Below are 20,742 nucleotides of genomic sequence, written 5' to 3'. Positions count from 1 at the left end.
GAGCCACCCAGGCACCCCGAAAATTGTCTTCTTTTAACAGGCAAAATGGTTTGAATATCAATGGTTTGAACATCTACACATAAACTTTCCTTTTGTTTCTTCCTAAGGTCCAACTCAGCTGGTCTCAATAAGGATTACCAAATAAAACTTATATACAAAACTGTGTGCATTCTACTTTATAAGCAGATTTAAGAATTTTTAAGGGCAATTTTAATGTATATGACTTTCCATTTTCAAATTTAAAAATCTAATCCTAAGTAATAATCAACTTCACTATAAAAATCTTAACCTGGATGTATACAAACTGATATGTAGCATGTGTCCTAGGCCAAATCCTACAGAAAACACGTAGAGTAGTTAAAGTATCTGGGATACCATCCAGCTTTTTTCTTTTGGTTGGAATTATGAAGCCAAGAAACCTCACACAATGCATAATATTCCTAAAGCTACACCTTATTTTCTTTCTTCAACCTCCCCATTCCAGTTACTGACCACAATTGAGAAGTATGGAATTAGAACCTTCAACAGTATTAGCTAAAAGAAATCAAGGGAAATAACTTGACAGAGTAGAGTCAAACTGAAAACAAGATTTATAAATGGAACAGACAGGTTAGTGCCTAATAACTGGGCTTAGAGTTGAGAGCTTTAAGGTAAACTCCCTATAAGGAAATGAGCTAAACTGAAGAAGCCAAAGACACTAGGATACACACTCCCCCCCCACCGCCCCCCCACACACAATCAAAATTTGTGCCTTAAGGAAAAAAAAAAAAACTCTCTTGTTCCTACCACAATCCACTTAGCTCAAGTAGTATCAACGTTTAATCTAAGTACATTCTAATACTGAAAAAGGGTCCAAAGAACTTTGTAGAAGTCACATCCAGAACATGTTAATACTTCTAACTACAAACATTCTAGGCAGAAACCTGATTACTGGTGGTCCCCAAATAAAATTTTACATTCCAAAAGTTCCTTTACAATCACTTTTGGGAAATTAACAATGTATTTTCCTACAGAAATACTATTATAAATAGTAGTTACGTGCTCATGGTAACCCACAAGTTTATTCAATTCATAATAAACTTTAAATAGAATACTCTTAATACAAAGAGTTTAACAACCCCGCGGCAATGTTTCCGTGGGAAAATGCTTTCAGAGTTCCATTTTAATCCGCCAGAAACATCTCTTCCCCAAGCAGGACAACCTGGACTCTTCCTCTCCTCCCTACTCTCGCCCGCCTGAAATTACCTCCTCCAAGCACAGAGCTGTGTGCTGACGTAGGCCCTGGGGGAAGAAGTCGAGTTGTACTGTATGCACAGGACTCACCTTAGCTAGATGACTACTACAGTTGTTTCCTGCCCACGGACCCCAAGTCCTTCTCCCCAGCACCCCTGAGTCACCCACTTCCTTTCCTCCTTGCCCCTAGGAGTTCTCTGCATGTACATACGTGTACACACACACACACACACACACACACACACACAATTTCTGAAAGCAGCCTGATGCAGCAGAGAAACTGTGACGGTGCAGTCAGACAAAGACTGCTCCAGTCTAACTGCGCAGCCTCCCCTGAACCTCAGCTTCCTTTCTGTGAATGTGTTTGGTCACACCTCCATCATGGGGCTGGGTACTACTCTCCTCTTGCTGCTGTACAAGTTACTACAAATTTAGTGGCTTAACACAACACAAACATATCCTCTTCTAGTTCTGGAGCTCCGAGGTCCAGAGCCAGTGTCACTAGGCTGAAATGAGGGGAAGGCAGGGCTGGTTCCTTCTCAGGGTTCTAAGGAAGAATCCCTTGCTTTGCTTCTTCCATCTTGGAGGGTGGCTGCCTCATTCCTTGGCTGGTAGCCCCCCATGACAATGCCCTTCCTCCCTCGGCTTCCATCATCACACGGCCTTCTCTTTTTCCACTCTGACTCTCTTACCTCCACCTTATAAGGACCCTGTGATTGGACAGGACCCACCTGGATCATGCTGGATCATCTTCCCATCACAAGATCCTTAAGTTAATCACATGTGCAAAGTCCCTTCTGCCATGTAACGTGACATGTTCCCATGCTCCTGGGACTGGCACACAGACATCTTGGGGAATGGGGTGGAAAGGAACAAATTCATTCTGTCTACCACAGGCTGTGATGAGGATTAAATGAAATAATATATGAGTAAGGCATCAAGTACAGGGCTTGATAGATTCAATAAAGTTAGCTGCTGTTCCCTGTTACTCACTGGCCACCTTCCTACTGAGAATACCTATCCTCCCTCCCCTGCCATTTCCTTACTTGCCCACAGCAATAAAAAGAAAAAAATAGGGACTAAATGTGCCACTTCATTATTTCACCTGGACCAGCTATAAGGTCACAAGTGGGATATAATCTGGGAGTTTCCATAGGTATCTCTACATTTCAAAGGATAAATGGACTAAAAGAACCACAGGCATTTCAAAATACTAACTGCACTGAAAAAAAACCCAGACTCTTCCCACAGCTCACAGCTCTGCACAATCCAGCCGCTGTCTTGCACTTCACCTTCACCTCCTACCTTCCCGTTCTGGCTCGAATCCCCCAAGCCACACAGCACACTTCCTTCCATTTCTAGAACTCTGAGTCTTTGCATTTACAGTACACTTCTCATCATTCAACACTCTGCAAATGTCACCCCCTCCAAGGGGCCTTCTCTGTGCACCCTCACCAAAGCAATACCACCCTCCCCCGGCTCTCGTGTCATCCTATCCTTTCCTTCACTTGTCATTATCTGAAATTATCTTACTTATTGTTTACATGGTTACTGTCTATCCCCCCACTAGAAGATTTCACGAGGATAGGAGTCTGGTCAATCTTCTTCTCACTGTATCCCCAGCACTGTTCCTGACCTTCAGTATTAAATCATTCATTCAGCAAATACTGTGCAAGGGCCTGCTCAGGGTACTAGAGATCCAGAAATAAACACAAAGACAAGGTTCCTGCTCTCAGGGGAATGGGAATTAGACAGTAAGAAAGCAGCTATCCTTCCTCTCTCCCTCTTCCTCCCTCTTGCTTCCAGATTCAGGGCCTCCACATGTAGCTATGTAGCACGTACCCCAAAGAACATTAATGTCCATAGCAGTACAAGCCCCGCCAGACTCATCCTACGCACAGTCATACACAGTGGCCCTGTTCCAATTGGACCCTCGAGAGGCACTGGAACAAACTACAAAGCAAAGTTAGCCTGGAGTAGAGAAATCTGTCTACAGCATCCATCAACCAAAGGGAGAAACATAAGAGGTTGGGAAATGTTCAGCTACAGCAGAACGGAAGTGATTCTCTCTCTTTTCTAAAGCACTGCTATGGCCCCTGTTACGAGAGCCCTTTAAAGAGGGGTATTGCCAAGAAAAGGTCATGTAGGATTTAAATCGGGCTTATGTTAAGTTCTGGCACAGATGGGGCAGAGATTCTCCAGAGAGAAAATGAAGAGCTGTGTGCACATCTGGCCAGTAGATCTCCTGGAAACAAGACCTCGGGGTCCTGGTGCAGCTGAGGGAAGGAAAGGGCCAGCAAGTCAGCGTCCTGTGCTGCCGGCAGCAGTGGTCCCAGGAGCTTGCTGGGCTGGCGCCCGGAGACTCTAGGATTGTTGCTCCTGGCAGCCAGCACCGCCCTAAAGCTTGCTGTGAAGGCCTGACTCTGAGCAGCCAGGGCAGTCTTCCAAAGGCGCCTGGCGGCTGGCAGCAATTTCAGAAAGGAAAGGAAAAAGGGCAGCAGGAGGCGGGAGATACGTTAAAAAGAATTTGTTTCAGCGAAAAAAAAAAAAACACTTTCATTTTCTTCTTATTATCAGTATGAAATATAGACGTTTCCAAGCAAATATAAATGGGAGGGGGAAAAATATGAAAGACTAAACCTCCCCATAAAGGGTTAAATTATTCAATTAAGAAGATACCTGAGTCTTGGAATTATGGATGTTTCCCTTTCTTTGTTATATTTTCATAATGAATTTATATGGCTTTTATCATCAGAGAAAATAAAACTATTTTTCACTTAAGGGGGGGAAAACAGGCTGTAAAAAAAATGAGCAAAACATGAGCCATCAACAAAAACTTCATGGATATTTTCTCACCCAAAAGCAGAACAAGAGAAACTCTAAACTTGTGAGAAAACAGTATTTGAGAAAATGGTGACGTTTGTTAAATACGTCATTTGAAAATAGAAGAGATGTTCTCAAATTTCTTAGCGCAGCAATCATTTCAGTTTCTTCCAGTAGCTCCACTAGCAGAAAGAGTGTCATACCACTCAGTTTTTAACCACATGAGCACTCAGTTTTTAACCTCAACGGTGTGACTGTCACAAATAGAGCAGTCATAAATGCAGAAGAATTCTGTGAGGAATACCACGTATATGAGATTTTTGTGCCACTATCTCATAAAACACATCTAACTGAATACCCCAGAGCGGGTGCACTCTGGTTCACATGATTTTTGAAACGTCTCATATTTCCTAATGTCCCGGGAGGAGTGGAGGAGAGCCTGGATGGCTCCGTCTGTTAAGCGGTCAACTCTTGATTTCGGCTTCTGGTCTCCTGCCCCGCCCTATCTCCAGCTCTGTGCTCAACAGGGAGTCGGCTTGAGATTCTCTCTCTCCCTGTACCTCTGCCCCTGCCCCCCGCATACGCACACACACACTCTCTCTCACTCTCTCTCTCAAAAATAAAAATAAATCTTTCCTAATGTCAGGAAGGACACCATAGTCTTCTAATTTTATTCATGTAAGAAAATAGACTATTCTTAAAAGCCTACAGGTGTCTACTGGCTTGTCCACTGGTAAAAGGTAGATAAATAACAGCAACAATACCAGGATGGAAGAGTCACGTGGAGCCCAGCACAGTGACTGGCACAGAGACGTAGTTAGTAGTTAGCTGTCAATGCATGGACACTGGAGGTCCACATCTCTTACCCAGATCCCCTGGAGAGAGGTGAACTTCAGGATTCAGACTCTTTGAAGAGTTCCAAAGAATAACATGATACACATACATTCCACATTTTATTTAACCCCCTCTAAATCTGGGGCAGCTCCCCGTATTCAAATACATTACTATTTCTATGGCAAAATTTGTGAATATGCACACCAAGTGGATTTAAAAAACTACTGAAAGATATTGGTTCAGATCAGGTTTTGCCACCAAACTGAATACAAAAAAAAAAAAGTTTATTTCCAGAACTTTCTATGATACCAATACTACAGACATGGGTTATGAACCTGTACTAGTAGCAGTATGACTAGTTAACATCATCCCTCAGAGTGTTCTCCCATGCGCAGATCTCTTTTTTTTCCTATGTTGAGGAAAATACGCTCTTAAACTGTTTAGAATAGCAATGTTATTTCAGTTAAAATTTGAACAGTTTAAAGATTTTAGATAATCAAGCTAAATGCTGGGGAATAATAAACATCAAATTCAGTGGTTCACTTCTGAGGGGGAAACAGTGACACAATCAGGGGCTCCAACTATGGAGATGTTTTACTTTTTAAGCTGAGTGATAGGTCTCTAGAGATTTGGTGCCTTGGTTAAGACATTCAGAAAGACAAAGCGTATTTCATAATAATTTTTTTTAAATAAACCTAAATTACTTATTGAACATCTTCAACAGATATAAGAACTTGTGACTTAAAGGACTTGGCCTAGGCTCACATTCTAGAATTCCAGCAGCTTGTCATCAAACTGACAGAAATCCTTTGAAAGGATCTTTCCTCAATGGCAGTGGCAAGAAATCAAGTTCCCTGGCCTCAGAAATGACATTCCATCTGAATGTACAATCTGTACTTAGCCTGCATGACTTGAATTACCATTAATTTAGAGCTTCAGACAGGTAAGCCCACAACTGACTGACCACAGAGTTGCTCTTGGCTAACCAACTGAGGTCCATTCACTGTAGTTTCTGCTGTAGACAAAACTGACTCTATTCTTACTACCTCAGAGATGACCAGCGAATGCGATTAGGGAGAGAGAATACGGAGAGACTGTAATTCAGCAGAAAAGCAAAAAAAGGGTTTTGAAGGGAATATCTAATCGGCATTATCTGCTCAAGTAAATCCCAATTTTGTTCTCTTTAAGGAGTCTCGAGCGCATTTATATTTTTCAAGGGCAGAAGTCTTTCTAGCATCCTATTCTTTTTTTTTTTCAGAGTTTTCACAATGTAGTATCTCCTTAAGTTTTCTCAATGGCCTTACAAAGTAGGTGAGCAAATTTACCCCTATTTCACAAAGAGGAAACAAAACTTGTTTGTAGTCAAATAATTGTCCTGTCATCCCAAATATAAACAACAGTAGAAGTGGGACTAAAACATAGGTAAACCGTTTCTTAGTAAATTCAAATATGTCTTACTACAATAAGCCATACTCTAGACCGATTTAACATCTCCCCAGGCAGGGATAAAGTTAAAAAAAAAAAAAAAAAAGGCTGTTTGTTGTGGTTTCTTTCACTTAAAAGCAAACAAAAAAACCCAAGTTAATGGTTCACACTTTCATTATATAACATTCTAAGGATGCATTTTCTATAACATAGGGACAAAACAGTTCAAAATCTCTTCTCTCCATTTCATTCTCCCCACATAGCCTAAAATAAAGTAGAATTTCCTATGTGTTTTGAGGAAGAGAGAGTGATGTCATTCCTTTTTAGCCTAACTGACAAATGATCGGGTTTTAACAAGAGATTACATTCAACCCCCATCAAGAGTAAATAGACAAAAGTGCCTACTGTAAACCAAGAACTAAACAATTTGATCAAAAGACACAAATTCACCCTTACGAGGAACATGCTATCTCATTTATATTTATAAAACAGGAGAGACATCATGTAATAATTTTCATTTTTTAGAAGTATAAAACAAATATTTCCAGGAAGTATGAGGAGAGAGGAGTTCCATTTTGTATTTTGGAAACTTCATGTCTAGAATACTGAATGAAGTGGAGAAAAAAGAACGTATCAGGACATCTGACATCTGTAAGCGCAGTATGACTGGGCAGGACAGCCTAAGCAATGGAAAGGAACAAACATCTGTGTCACCACTGCATACAAGCAGCTGTGATCTGTGCTCCAAATACATCACCTCCTACACTCGTCATAAAAAACCTCCAAATGGGAACAGAAATGAAATTAAAATATCCGAATGGTAAAACCCTGTGCACCAGGGTGTTTTAGAAAGACAATATACCTGTAACCGCTGACACACTCCGGATCGCAAGTTTCCAAAGCCATAGTGGTACTGAGGATTCAGAGCACCTTCAGATGCCTCTTCATAGGGGGACTGTTCAATTTCCCAGTCGAATTCTCCATCTTCATCTTCTACTCCTCCCTCAGAAACCTCAGATGCACCTGAATGTGTTAAATATTAGTATGTTCAAGTACTGGATTCCCTAGATACAATTTGGGGGGGGGGGAAGTATAGAGAAAAAATGCCTGCCCACATGTACTAAAAGGGTTGTGTAAGAATATGCAGAGCCCCGCTATTTTTAATAGCCAAAAAAAAAAGAAAAAAATAGAACCCAAAGGCCCATCGATAGTAAGATGCAAAAATGACAAATGCAATGAAAGCAAATAAACCTCACCTATAGATGGATAAATCTCACAAAAATATGAAGTGAAAGAAACCAGACAAAAAAGAACACATACCGTCTGAATTATAGACACAATTCAAAAGCAGGCAAAACCAAAGGTAGTGGCAACTTGAGAAGAGGGAGGGAGAAGTGACCAGGAGGAGGCTCAGGGTAGGATTCAAGGGTATTGGAAATGTTGCATTTCTTGACCTAGGTGGTGTTCATTTTATGTAACTCATTGAATTATAAACTTCTGATCTAAGCTCGAGAGGCCATGATTTTGCAAAACACTGAGATGCTGTTTTGACTGGTCCAAAAACATGACTGACATACTGCTGGTTCAATAAAGTTCTTTTTGTCTTTAAATTATATATCACCAAATAAGCTATTTTTGCATTTTCATGTGATGTCCTTACCTTGTCAGTGAAGGATTTTCCTCCAATTTCCTATCTGCTAAGTCCCTTTTCCCCTAGAAACACACAGCATTCCAAATATTCTATTTATCTTTATTTCTTCTTAACTGCAATAAACATACCTATTTCTTCCACAAGTGGTTTTGCAGTCCTGGATTTTCTTGGTGCCAGAAGAGCAGTTAACATGTTCAGCCCCTCAAAATGCTGGCCAGGAGTTTCTTTGGGCAATCGAATGGTAAATATTCCTTAAAAATAAATTTATTTTATACTTAGCTCTATTAAAAAATGCAACGACTTCACAAATATACCTAAGAAATATGTATCTTGGTAAGTTATAATTCTATTTCATAGGGCTCCAAAATTATGCCCTTATGAATAAAAACCAGGATAGGAAAAGGCTCAAATAGGGTTTTTCAGAATCACTGATTCAACTGTCACCTCTAATTAATCTGCTAAAGCTACAGAATGCTTTAGTCTTACACAGTATCCCTTTAACCTACTGATAATATTAAAAGTCCATGTCAAAACCTCTAAAACTCAATGGACTGAGAAGGTAGTAGCTTAGAATTAGCCCATAGCCACTTATAAGATTTACTTCTGGACTAGAAGGGAAAAAAATCAGGATATCTGATCCAATGAATAGCAGCAGTTTCAAAAACACACAAAATCTTAAAGCAATTATAGCTTAATAAAGTTCTCTAGGATCTCCAGAGACATATCCCCGAAGTCTAAGGTATACTCAAATTCTATCTATGTACTTCTTTTCTTTCCCTGATCGGGCTTATCAACTTCATCCAGGCTCCCCCCATGAACTTCCATTATTTACTACTCTGAATTTTAAAACATTTTACCCTTTTCATTGTACTTAACCGTACTCCAATACAGTTGACCCTTGAACAATATGGGACTTAGGGCCTGTCCCTCTGTACAGTCAAAAATCTGTATATAACCTGACTCCCCAGAAACTTAACATCTAATAGCCTACTGTTAACTGGAAGCCTTATCAATAACACAAACAGTTAACACATATTTTGTATGCTATATGTATTACATACTATGCTCTTATTATAATAAAGAGAAAAGATGAGATACCACCTCACACCTGTCAGAATGGCTAAAATTAACCACTCAGGAAAGGGCAGATGTTGGCGAGGATGCAGAGAAAGGGGAACCCTTCTACACTGTTGGTGGGAATGCAAGCTGGTGCAGCCACTCTGGAAAAGAAGGGGCACCTGCATGCCAATGTTTATAGCAGCAATGTCCACAATAGCCAAACCGTGGAAAGAGCCAAGATGTCCATCAAAGATGAATGGATAAAGAAGATGTGGTATATATATGCAATGGAATATTACTCAGATATCAAAAAAATGAAATCTTACTATTTGCAACGACCTGGATGGAACTAGAGGGTATTATGCTAAGAGAGATAAGTCAATCAGAGGAAGACAATGATCATATGGTTTCACTTATATGTGGAATTTAAGAAACAAAACAGAGAAGCATAGGGGAAGGGAGGAAAAAATAAAATAAGACAAAAACAGAGAGGGAGACAAACCATAAGAGACTCTTACCCATAGGAAACAAACTGAGGGTTGCTGGAGGGGAGGTGGGTGATGGGATGGGGTAACTGGATGATGGGCATTAAGGAGGGAACATGATGTAATGAGCACTGGGTGTTATATGCAACTGACAAATCACTGAACTCTACATCTGAAACTAATGATATACTATATGTTAATTGAATTTAAATAAAATAAAATTTAAAAATAATAAAGAAAAGATAATGCTATTAAGAAAATCCTAAGGGAAAATACATTTACAGTATGGTACTATATTTATTGAAAAAAATCTGCATATAAGTGGACCTGCATAGTTCAAACCCATGTTATTTAGGGGTTAAGTGTATATCAAATACAATTCAACCCAAATACTTCCATGTATACAACCTTCCTAAACCCCTGGGTACTTTTAAAATTTAATAAATTTGTTTCAATATGCAACTTAACTGCAATTAAAAGCAGATTTACTACCTAGAAAGGCAGTTTCATTATATTTCATTATCACACTAATCACTGTGTTATGGGTTATAACTTTGTCATTTAACTCTTTCATGCCATCCTTCCTCCCTTACCCTAGTTTACTGACGTCAATAAATATTCACTTGATTAATTACTCAAGAGTATACGAGGTGTTCTTATTCCAGATCCATGGATAAAGGAAAATCTAGTGACTTCTCCAAAAGCAAAATAAATGATTTCAAGGCTAGCTGAAATGAAGAGCTTAGCAATCATGAAAAGAAAATTCAGTCGGCCTCTAAATGCCACCTTTGGACAGTTTCTCTCCCACATACATGTTATTAGATTTTAAGTTTGAAAAGCACACAAGAAAAATTCCGTTCAGAGCTTAAAAATCACCCACATCTTTTGTAATCAATCACCTCACATAATCTGACTTTTAAATGCTTACTAAAAGTAGTGGAATGGGGCGCCTGGGGGGCTCAGTCTGTTAAGCCTCTGCCTTCAGCTCGGGTCATGATCTCAGGGTCCTGGGATCAAGCCCCGCATCCAGCTCCCTGCTCAGTGGGGAGCCTGCTTCTCCCTCTGCCCCCCCTCCTGCTTGTGCTCTCTCTCTTTTTGACAAATAAACAAATAAAATATTTAAGAAAAACAAAATAGGGGAAGTAGAAAATAAACTTAAGAAACAGAGTATTTAAGTAACTTTTAAGAATACTGTGAAGTACTTTAAAGGGCTGAGAAAATTGTACCTGTTAAGAAATCCATGAATTATAGGCACTGGGCTTGTTAAGAAACAATAAAGTGTGACCAGGACAGACTGTATCTGCAAAACATCTAAAGGTCGCCATCATATCTTGAAGGATTATGACATAGTTATTCTAACATGAAGAATCCAAAGAAAAAACTAACAAAATTCCAAAAGCAATACCTTTATCTGTATCATAGGATCCTTGTTCGTTTCCATTTTCCACAACCCTTCCAGGAAGAGTTAATCTGCAGATTTAAATTAAGATTTCATTAAGTCCTTAAAGCACAAAGTATAAGTGACCATCAGTGATAGTATACATTAACCACTGAAATCTATCAACCATTTTAGAAGGCAATTCTCCTCAGCATTTCTTTAACATTTACAAACTAAATAACTTACATCTCTTCCCTAGCTGAGAAACAAGAATCACAGATGACTCATCATTCTATTTGAAACTCCCTAGTCACCAATAAAAGCAATACTGAAAAAAAAGTTATACTTAAGAAAAAGCCACAATAAGTATTAGTAATCGCTATTGTTACAGTACTTTCATCTTCCTAATGAAAAGAGACTTATTAACATAAATGTGCCTGACACGGCAGGGGCTCAAAAAAGGCGTGCTAATTGGCTCCTCCCCGCCCCATAAAAAGAATTTTAAAAATGGAAAACTATAATAAAGAACAAGGCCAACTGTTTATTTTGGACAAACTACTACTTAAAAAAAAAAGCAAAAGCGTTTTTTTCAAGTCTCATTATTACTATACAGAGATTTCCCCTTCTTTCATACTAAAGGAAATGAACTGATTTCCCTGTTTCCAGTTTTACTTTGGTTCAGTCAGTCTTCCACTGAGGCCCCAAAAGAATTTTTCTAAAAAAGAAACCAGACCATCACTTTTCTTTTGAAAAAACTTCTATGGCTGCCTGACACCAAGTATATAGACTCATTGGTACCACCTATCAGACCAGCTCCCGTTCCATTCCAAACTTAAATGAGAGGCTCCTTTCCTCCTATAACCCCCTCCCCTCTGCTTCCTATTCTATCATCATCATCATCACCATCACCATCACCATCAAAAGTTGGTAGGTCCCAAAGACCAGGGCTTCACAACCTAGTTACCTTTGATCTTAAAACCTTCCTGGAGCTACAGTGCATTTCCAAACCAAAATCCCTCTAAGCCCAACAGAAGGAGTCAGTTTAATGCATAAAGTTGCTTGTTATAATGATGACAAACATTAACTTTACTATCAGAATCTGAATTGAATCCCAGCTCTGCCATTTTCTACCTCTGCAACTTTCTTTGTACAAGTTAATCAGCTTCAAAGCTCCTATTCCTCATCTGTAAAAAGGGAAAAATAACAGACTCTACCCCAGGGTTACTGTGAGAAGGAAAGGATAATGCAAAGGGCTCAGTGGCTGGTGAAGTAGGTAAGTCCCAAAGATGTAAGCTATTAATACCAACTTTCTTTTCCTAAATTCTTTGTAAGTATAGAGATAAATTCTTACGCATAAGAGTGAAATCCTATTTGTTCACAGATCTGCCACCCAATTCCTCAAGGAGATGAGCGAGGTTTTATTCACCTCTGGTATACTGTAGTGAACTGTATTTTCAAAGATGGCCTGTCTCACATCACTCCTCCCAACTGTGGGGTCTATGTCCTCTCCCCTTAAAACTGAGTGAGCTTGCAAGTGTCCATCAATAAATGAATGAATAAAGAAGATGTGGTGTGTATATATACAGTGGAATATTACTCAGCCACAGAAAAGAATGAAATCTTGCCACATGCAACAACATGGATGGATCTAGAGTATTATGCTAAGTGAAGTCAGTCAGGGAAAGACAAATAGCATATTTCACTCATATGTAGAATTTAAGAAACATAACAAAGAGCGGGGGGAAGAGACAAATCAAAGAACAGACTTTTTTTTAAGATTTATTTATTTGAGAGAGAGAGCACAAGCGAGAGAGCAAGAGCAAGGTGTGGCAGAGGGAGACAGAGACAAGCGGACTCCCCAAAGAGCAGGGAGCCAGACACAGGGCTTGATCCCAGAACCCTGAGAGCATGACCTGAGCCCAAATCAAGGGCTGGCCGACCAACGGACTGAGCCACCCAGGCGCCCCTAAAGAACAGACTCTTAACTACAGAGAACAAACTCATGGTTACCAGAGGGGAGGTGGGTGGGGGGAATGGATGACATAGGTGATGGGGATTAAAGAGTACATTTATCATGATGAGCACTAAGTAATGTACGGAATTGGTGAATCACATATACTGTAAACCTGAAATTAATATAACACTATATATTAAATATACTGGAATTAAAATAAAAATTAATTAGTTTTTTTAAAAAATTGAGTGGCCTTGTGGAACTGTTTTAACCAATACAATAAAGTAGAAGTGACCGTATGATTTCTGAGGTTAGGTCATAAAAGGTGATATGAACCTGCCTTTCCCCCAGGAATATCTGGCTTTGAAACCTTCAGCTCCACCTGTGATTCCCAAAGGAATCACAACTAGAACATGCAAAGACACTACATCGGGCGGTCCTGAGAGTACACGAAAAGAGACGCCCTCCCCCAGCCACTCCACTATATGATGGCCTGTCTCACATCACTCCTCCCAGCCACCATATGACTACAAGTGATTTAAAGATCTCAAGTCAGAACAGCCCAGCCCAGCCCTTACCAAATTCCCGACACACAACCAGGACGAGGGAGTTAAATAATTGTTGTTTTATAACATTAAGTTCGATTGGTTATGCAGCAACAGATAACTGGAACAGAAGGCCCTTCTAATAAATATCTTACTGTTTATTGAACAACTGATTGCCTGGGCAATCACCAGGCATGGTAATAAAAACTATGCATGTATGATCTCAATCCTCACATCAACTCTTTAGAATCCCTAATATCAGTCCCATTTTACAAATTAGGAAACTGAGGCTGAATAACTTGCCCTAAGTCCTAGAACTATTAAGTGTGCTGAGACCCAGGTGTGCCCAACTACCAAGCCCCTGCTACCCAAGGAACGGATGAGTCCGTGTGAAGAATACTCTAAATTGTTTCACACATAACCTCTTATTTGGTCTTCATCAAAACTCCCAAAATTAAGCAAAGTGGTTTTTACTTTTACTGAAATTTGTTATTGTATTTTTTATTTTACATTCCTATCTCATTTAAGATCTTTTCTCTGGGCTCTGATCCCTCATCTGCAACATTAACAGAAACTACTTTGTAGTACTGTCCTAAAATCAAATGAGATAATCCACATAAAGTATAAACCTGAAGTAAAAATTCAGTAAATGTTCGCTACCACCCACACCATCTTCCTCCCACTCTTCCTCTCTTGCCTTAAATATCACCTTCTTCAGAAAGTCTTTCTCAGGCCACCTTACGTTTCAACAGGCTCCCTTTTATTTTCTCTCAGTCCACTTTACTCCCCTTCAGAGCACTTACCACAACTGTAGTTATATGTTTACTTGTTCATTTATTGTTCTCTCCCCACTAGAATGTAAACTACACGAGACATCACCACATCCGCGATACCAAAAACCCAGCCCGATACAAATAAAGTAAAAAAAAAAAAAAAAAAATTTAAAAAAATAGGAAAGTGCAGTATATGCAAGTAGGTGCATTAAGTCAGGGCCTAATGGAAATCTGAGTAAAACTGGTCCAGGCCCAGTGAAGGAACCAGCTTGACTCAAGAGGCAGCTTTTATTAGGAAAGCACATGGACAACCACCACAATTAAAGGGCAAAATGACAGAAGTAGCAGACGAGGAAAAGGTAGGAGAACGAGGATAATTTGGTGTCAGCGAGTCAAAGGAAGGAGGGACTATCAAGAAGTAGGGAGCGGTCAGCCAAGAGGTCGACACAACTCTAAAAAGAACGGGGAATGAGAAAAGTCAAACGGACCGGTCGGCTGGGAAGTCAGTGCGCACCGTCCCAGGGCAGCGGAGAGGCTGGGAGAACCACCGCAGGACGAAAACAACAGAAACAAGGTACGGGAACCAGGCTGACGGGACAGAACCTGCAAAGGTTACAAGGTTCCAAACGCCACGTTTTACCGGGGTTCGAAATCTCTTTACGTTGGGGATTTAACAAAGTTTAAGACGGAAACGAGCTTCCTGCAACATCTGGAACGCGGGCCTGTCGAGGTCGCTTCCTCAGCACCAAAAGCACCTGCGGCCATCTCGGGAAAAGGCAACGGTTAAATCGAGAAGTGCTCCCTCGCTCTTTCCTCCTTCCTCGGTAAGCAGCTATCTAATGAGTAAGTGAAAAATGAATGAACCAATCAACGAATCAATCCCCTAAATTCGCTCTTTCCAAGGCCGGACAGCGGGAACTCGCCTGAGAAAGTACGGCTTGGCGTAGAACTTGAAGTCGACCCCCTCGAAATAAACGTCGAACTCAGAGACCCGGGCGTAGGGCACGCGGATGGCGACGGTCAGGAAGTCGGGGTCCTGGCTGAGGTCGAACGCGGGGGTCAGCATGGCTGCGCTGGACTGGGGTGCCCGAGCCGCTCACACTCACGGCCGCCGCGGTCCCGCCACTCAAATTCTACAGCAAGTCCCCACGCGCCGGGACCCAGCCAGCTAGCCAGGGCGCTTCCGGCTCGAGACGGAAGTGCTCCTGCGTGGGGCAGGAAGTCCCGCCCCACGCCGATCTCCATGGAGACTAGACGCTGTTAGTGGAGAAAGGGCGTGGAGCGTGGGACTCCGACCACAGGAATTGAACCAAGGGCATAACTTGGAAAAACCCGGACAAGAACCCTCTTTAGACCCATTAAGCCTGTTTAGAGATCCTAAGAGATGATTTTTAACAAGCATTGGCTTTGCAGGTAGAAAACCTGCGTTGGAATCCCTTCTCGGCCACCTCTCAGCTGGGAAAATTAAAAAATCTATGTTTCAGATAATTCTTCTTTAAAATGACAATAATACGGGGCGCCTGGGTGGCTCAGTTGGTTGAGCGACTGCCTTCGGCTCAGGTCATGATCCCGGAGTCACGGGATCAAGTCCCGCATCGGGCTTCCTGCTCAGCGAGGAGCCTGCTTCTCCCTCTGACCCAACCCCCTCTCATGTACTCTCTCTCTCTCTCTCTCTTTCCCCTTCTCTCTCTCATTCTCGCTCTCTCAAATAAATAAATAAATCTTAAAATAAAATAAAATGACAATAATACTAGCCCCATAGAGATGTGAAGATAACACGAAATGCAAGTAAAGCTCTAACAATGTACCTGGCAAGTTGTCAACGCTCCATGTGTGGAAGCAGTCACCGCAGTAGCCACAGCAGCGTCGTTACTGCGGTTTTCCTTAGTTCTCACCTGCCTTGTCACAAATCCCCTTTCTCCTCCCCCCCCCCGTCTTTCTCTGCCTTTTTCTCTTCCCCTTCCTTTCCCTCTCCCTCTCTTTTTCTGTTACTTTCTCTCCCCTCCCGAATTCCTTATTTGAGTATTCTCATTTACAGAGCGTCCAGTCCACTAACCTCATTTAATCTGCACTATGAACTCCGAAGAGGACGACTCAAGAGAGGTTAAGTATTATACCTTATAATCATGCACCTTAAAATTATCAGAACCCAGAACGTCTGATCTTTAAACTCTGTTAGCGCCTCCATTGACAAACTGCCGTCCCTCCGTACCCCTTCTTGCCTTTTCTCACATTTCTCCACACACTTTAGTCTATGCTCCTCAGATTCTCCCAGTGCCGGTCACACTCATCTCCCTCTTTCCCTACGTATTCCCTTAGCCTTCCTTCCTCTCATTGTGTCTCCTGTTACTCCACCAGAAACTAGAGTAATCAGGAAATACTATTTACCTCCTGGTTTTAAATGTCAATGGAAAAGGGGTGAGAGTTATCTCTGGGGTAGTGAGTGGACCAGATCACTTCAAAAGCCTTTTTGACCTCCAATTTTTATGAATCTTGAAAATTAGTTAGGACTCGGGCAAACATCAGCAGGAGCAAGTAAAACAAAAATTTCAAAATAAAAAGCAATCTGCTTAACTCTGGGAGCTCTGATAAACACAAAATAAGAGGTTATGTGTGAAACAATTGAAAGAGTACTCTTTAAACGTTCATCTATTTCCTGGGTAGCAGAAGGATTAATTGAATTAATTGAATGGTTGCTATGTGCCGGCACTGTGCCAAATCCTTTATAATGATTTCCTTTTTCCCTCCTGACAGCTCTTTGAAGTAGGCATTCTCTATCCCCAGGATTGCACAGGAGCACACAGCTGTGAATTGTGCAATGGGAATTGAAACCAGACTGAGTCTGATTCCTGGGCCCAGGCTCTAAAATACTATAGAGTTCACTCCTTCCAATATTACCACCTACCCAACTGTTCCACATTCTGAGTCCAAGCCATCCTGCTTTAGACCGTACTGAGCCTTACAAATAATAGGTGTTCAATATTGAAAATGAATTGGTGCAAACTTGGAATTAGCAAAGCTCTCAAGAGGTCCCTTGAGATATGCCTTTGGATGGATCATTTCAAATTAGCTTGTCTAGAAGGAATCTTTACTTCTACTCGGGGACCTCATTCCTATAGTCACAAGCATTAATATTTTTAAATTATTAATGCCAAAGAAATAACTGAGACTGAAGCTATGCCATCCATGAGGATACTGTAAGGGAAAGCACTTTACAAAGTAGAGCTGTGTACTTCCTAGATATTTTACTCTGTATGTGGCCACACGCACACACACAGGATTGCAATACAGATAAACAGACTATAGGTTCACTGCTGCTATTTTAAGAAACATACATTGCATCTGCTATATCACAGAACATTGACCATTGCAACTATATAACAGGGATCTGTTGTTTTATTTTAGGCAATAGTTCATTTTATTTTTGTGTTTCTAATTAGTGGCAAATTACACAAGTTAAATACGTTTTCTTTTTAAGAAAACAGAATATTACAGATAAGTTTCCCTTGACTGCCATCTAACTTTTGTCCCCTTTTCCACTTCCCCAAAGTTAATCCCTCTAGATACACTTGCATACGTTTTTGATTTAACATATTAATAATAGCTATTTTATTTTTTATTTAAAGTCAATTAATTAACATATAAGGTATTATTAGTTTCAGAGGAACATTTTATATTTCTATATACATTTCTAGGTACCCTGTTACTTTACGTCTGTGTGTTCATGAGCACATTATCACACTATAGATGTAAATCTACATTATTTTATTTTTTTACTTTGGTAATTTTTTAGATCTATGTATATTGACTCATGGATCATGTTGAGTTGAGTCAGTTGAGTTTCATGTCTAGATATAGACATTGCTTGAAAATACATTATTTCAACATTTCATGTTAACTCTGTTGTAGAGGAAAATCAAACAGGAATGAATTTTTTCATCATTTTTTGAGCCATTCAAAGGCTACAGTATTTGTTTGTTTTCATTTTTCTTTTTCCTTCAGGCTTATTTTTGGATGCCCTTTCAGTGTTTTAAAAACAGTTTTTTCCTTGGGCACCTTATTGAGGCCGTGTATATAATCTGCCATCTCTGATTATATTAAATTAGCCCATCCTCTAACAAATTTGATTGTGATCTGCAAGGTTCAAAATTAAGTGTTAAAATAAATTTTAAAAATATATTTTCTATAAACAGTTCCAATTTCAGCCTTATGACAAAATTCTATTGTTACAGCATTCTTTTAGTGCTGAAATGCTCCTTGTTTCCAGAAGGTGGCATTCATATAGGCGATTAAGACAATGTTATCACAAAGAACAGAGTTTTAACTTGCACTGGAAATAGCTTCCTTAAAAAGCTACTTATAGCTCTAGTTCATTATCTGAGCCATTTTTGGGAAGTGGTGGGTTCTTACACAGAACTTGCAAACTATACCTTAACCACTGTTAATACTTTGGTGTACCTATTTTCAGACTCTTACTCTATTCAGCAAAGTATAGAAAGATTTTTAAACAAAAATGATATCGTATTCTATATTTTTACTTTTTTCACCTAACATTGCATTACAATATTTCCATTTGGCTAATTTTTTGGTCAAGAATATTGTACTGTAACTGTACCCTTCTTATTTATCTGTGTTAGTATTGTAACACTTAAAAAATGAACAAAGGGATGATTGGTTTTGAGAGAGGAAAAAAAAGATGAACCCAATAGTAGAATCATAAACATAGATCATAACCCCAGAATAAAAACACAAAAGTTAGAATACAAACCAGATAAAACATTTGGAAGTTCGAAAAAAAATTATTCTTTTATATAACAATAGTAGATACAATAGACATCCTAAGTTTTGCAATTCCCAGTTATAAACTGCTTCCAAGAGGGCTTGGATGAATACTTGGATAACTTAAAAATGAATACTGGATTGTAAAAGAGGCTTAAGGGGTGGGCCCAACAGGATATAGACAGAGCAGACCATGAGTCTTCAATGTTTTTAAACCCCTTTATAGCTAAGCACAACTCTTTCTGATCCTTGCACCAATCCTAGAGCCCATTCAAGTTACGTTGTTCAAGGAGCATAGCACTGGCAATAACCTAGCACAGTAATGGGTATTTCAGGTAGGATTAGGCCAATTCCAATTTTCTACAAGCCCGGGAAAGCTCTGAAGAAAATCTAAAATGCCTGCAGCTGACACCAGTAAACTTCTTGCAACATTTTTGTGCAGCGTGTAGCTAAGGGTTTAGCAACATATATTTCAAGATACTAGTGCCATCCCATTAGATGAAATGCAGATCACATAGGAATTCTAACCAAAGAGCAGTTCAAGCTTCCTTCATTGTTTAACATCATATGTCTAAAAGACGTCTACAGAAGGTGTTGTTTTGATGCCCTACCCAGGTGCCCTTTATGGAAACAGGGAACCCATCTGTCACTAGCAGCAAGTGTTGTTAATGGTTTGCCCTTGACTCCTTCTTCAAAAAATTGCCCTAGTCCATTGTTTCTCCATCCCAAGTATTTCTGAGAGATAATTCTTTGTTGTGAGGGGCTGTCCTGTGCATTGTAAAATGTTTAGCAACATCGTGGCGTCCAACTTCCCAACACCAGTACCAGCCCTGCTGTTGTGACAACCACAAATATCTCCCCAGACTTTCCAAATGTTTCTTAGGGGACAGAATTGCTCACAGTTTAAAATGACTGCCCTAGATTGATTGGAGGCTCCAAGAAGTAATTACCACCACCACCACCCTGCCATCCAGTCCCACAACCGTAAAAACTGATCTGGGGTAGAGAGACTGCCTTAAAGGAGCAGATGACTCCAGCATGGCTTATGCTCCAGAGTTCCTTATGGGATCAGGCCAAGAGTACTTTTCCCCAAGCCCACACCCTTGCTCAGTTCTTTCCCTTTCCCTGTCCTTCTTCAATTCCTTCCTTACAGGTTTCTCCTATAAATGCCCCCTGGATAAATCACATGCATTCAAATCTTTGTCTCAGGCTCTGCTTCAGGAAATAAATCTAGGGCACCTGACCCATGAGCTCACCTTGAGAAACTCCTTCCTTCACATTCTTTATATTTCTGCAGAATTGCTGGAGGAAAGTATCTACAATGTCTACCAAAAATACATGACGAGTTTTTAATGTTACTTTTTTTTAAGTTCTCATAATCTAGTTATGATTAACCTAACTAATCTTTTCTTTGATTCAGAGTGAATGTGTTTTTAGTCCTTTGTGCAGAAATGACCTAAATGCACCTCTTTTGGCATCAAAGATTGTGGTGGGATTGTACATTGGCACAACCACCTTTAAAAATTGTTTGGCAGTATATACTAATAAAGTTAAACATGTGTATGTCCTAACACCCTGTAATTCCTCTCTTTGGTATATAACAGAAATGAGTGGTAATCATCCATCAAGAGACGTGTACCGGAATGTTCATAAATGCATTATTCATAATAGCCCAAACTGGATACAATTCAAGTGCCCATCAAGAGTACAATAGACAGATTGTGGTATATTCACTCAGGACTGGTGCACAGCAATAAGAAGGAATGAACTCCTGCTATACACAACATGCATAAGTCACATAGG

General features: G+C 40.1%; 1 protein-coding gene across 1 annotated transcript in view; it reads right to left on the bottom strand.

Moving 5' to 3' along the window:
• Positions 1 to 15,343, bottom strand: part of SHQ1 (SHQ1, H/ACA ribonucleoprotein assembly factor) — a 95,743-nt gene extending 80,400 nt beyond the window's left edge. The window contains exons 1-4 of the mRNA XM_028101846.2: positions 15,084 to 15,343; positions 10,916 to 10,980; positions 8,095 to 8,217; positions 7,178 to 7,338 (exon numbers count right to left, since the gene is read on the bottom strand). Coding sequence (XP_027957647.1) covers positions 7,178 to 7,338; positions 8,095 to 8,217; positions 10,916 to 10,980; positions 15,084 to 15,226 — 492 coding nt within the window. The 5' untranslated portion in view covers positions 15,227 to 15,343. The remainder of the gene's footprint in view (positions 1 to 7,177; positions 7,339 to 8,094; positions 8,218 to 10,915; positions 10,981 to 15,083) is intronic.
• Positions 15,344 to 20,742: the final 5,399 nt, after the last annotated feature.

Source organism: Eumetopias jubatus, unplaced genomic scaffold (genome assembly GCF_037043125.1).
Source record: "Eumetopias jubatus isolate StellerSeaLion01/CBP00866 unplaced genomic scaffold, mEumJub1_p1.0 scaffold_1, whole genome shotgun sequence".
Lineage (NCBI taxonomy): Eukaryota > Metazoa > Chordata > Mammalia > Carnivora > Otariidae > Eumetopias > Eumetopias jubatus.
This window is presented reverse-complemented; position numbering and strand designations above follow the sequence as displayed.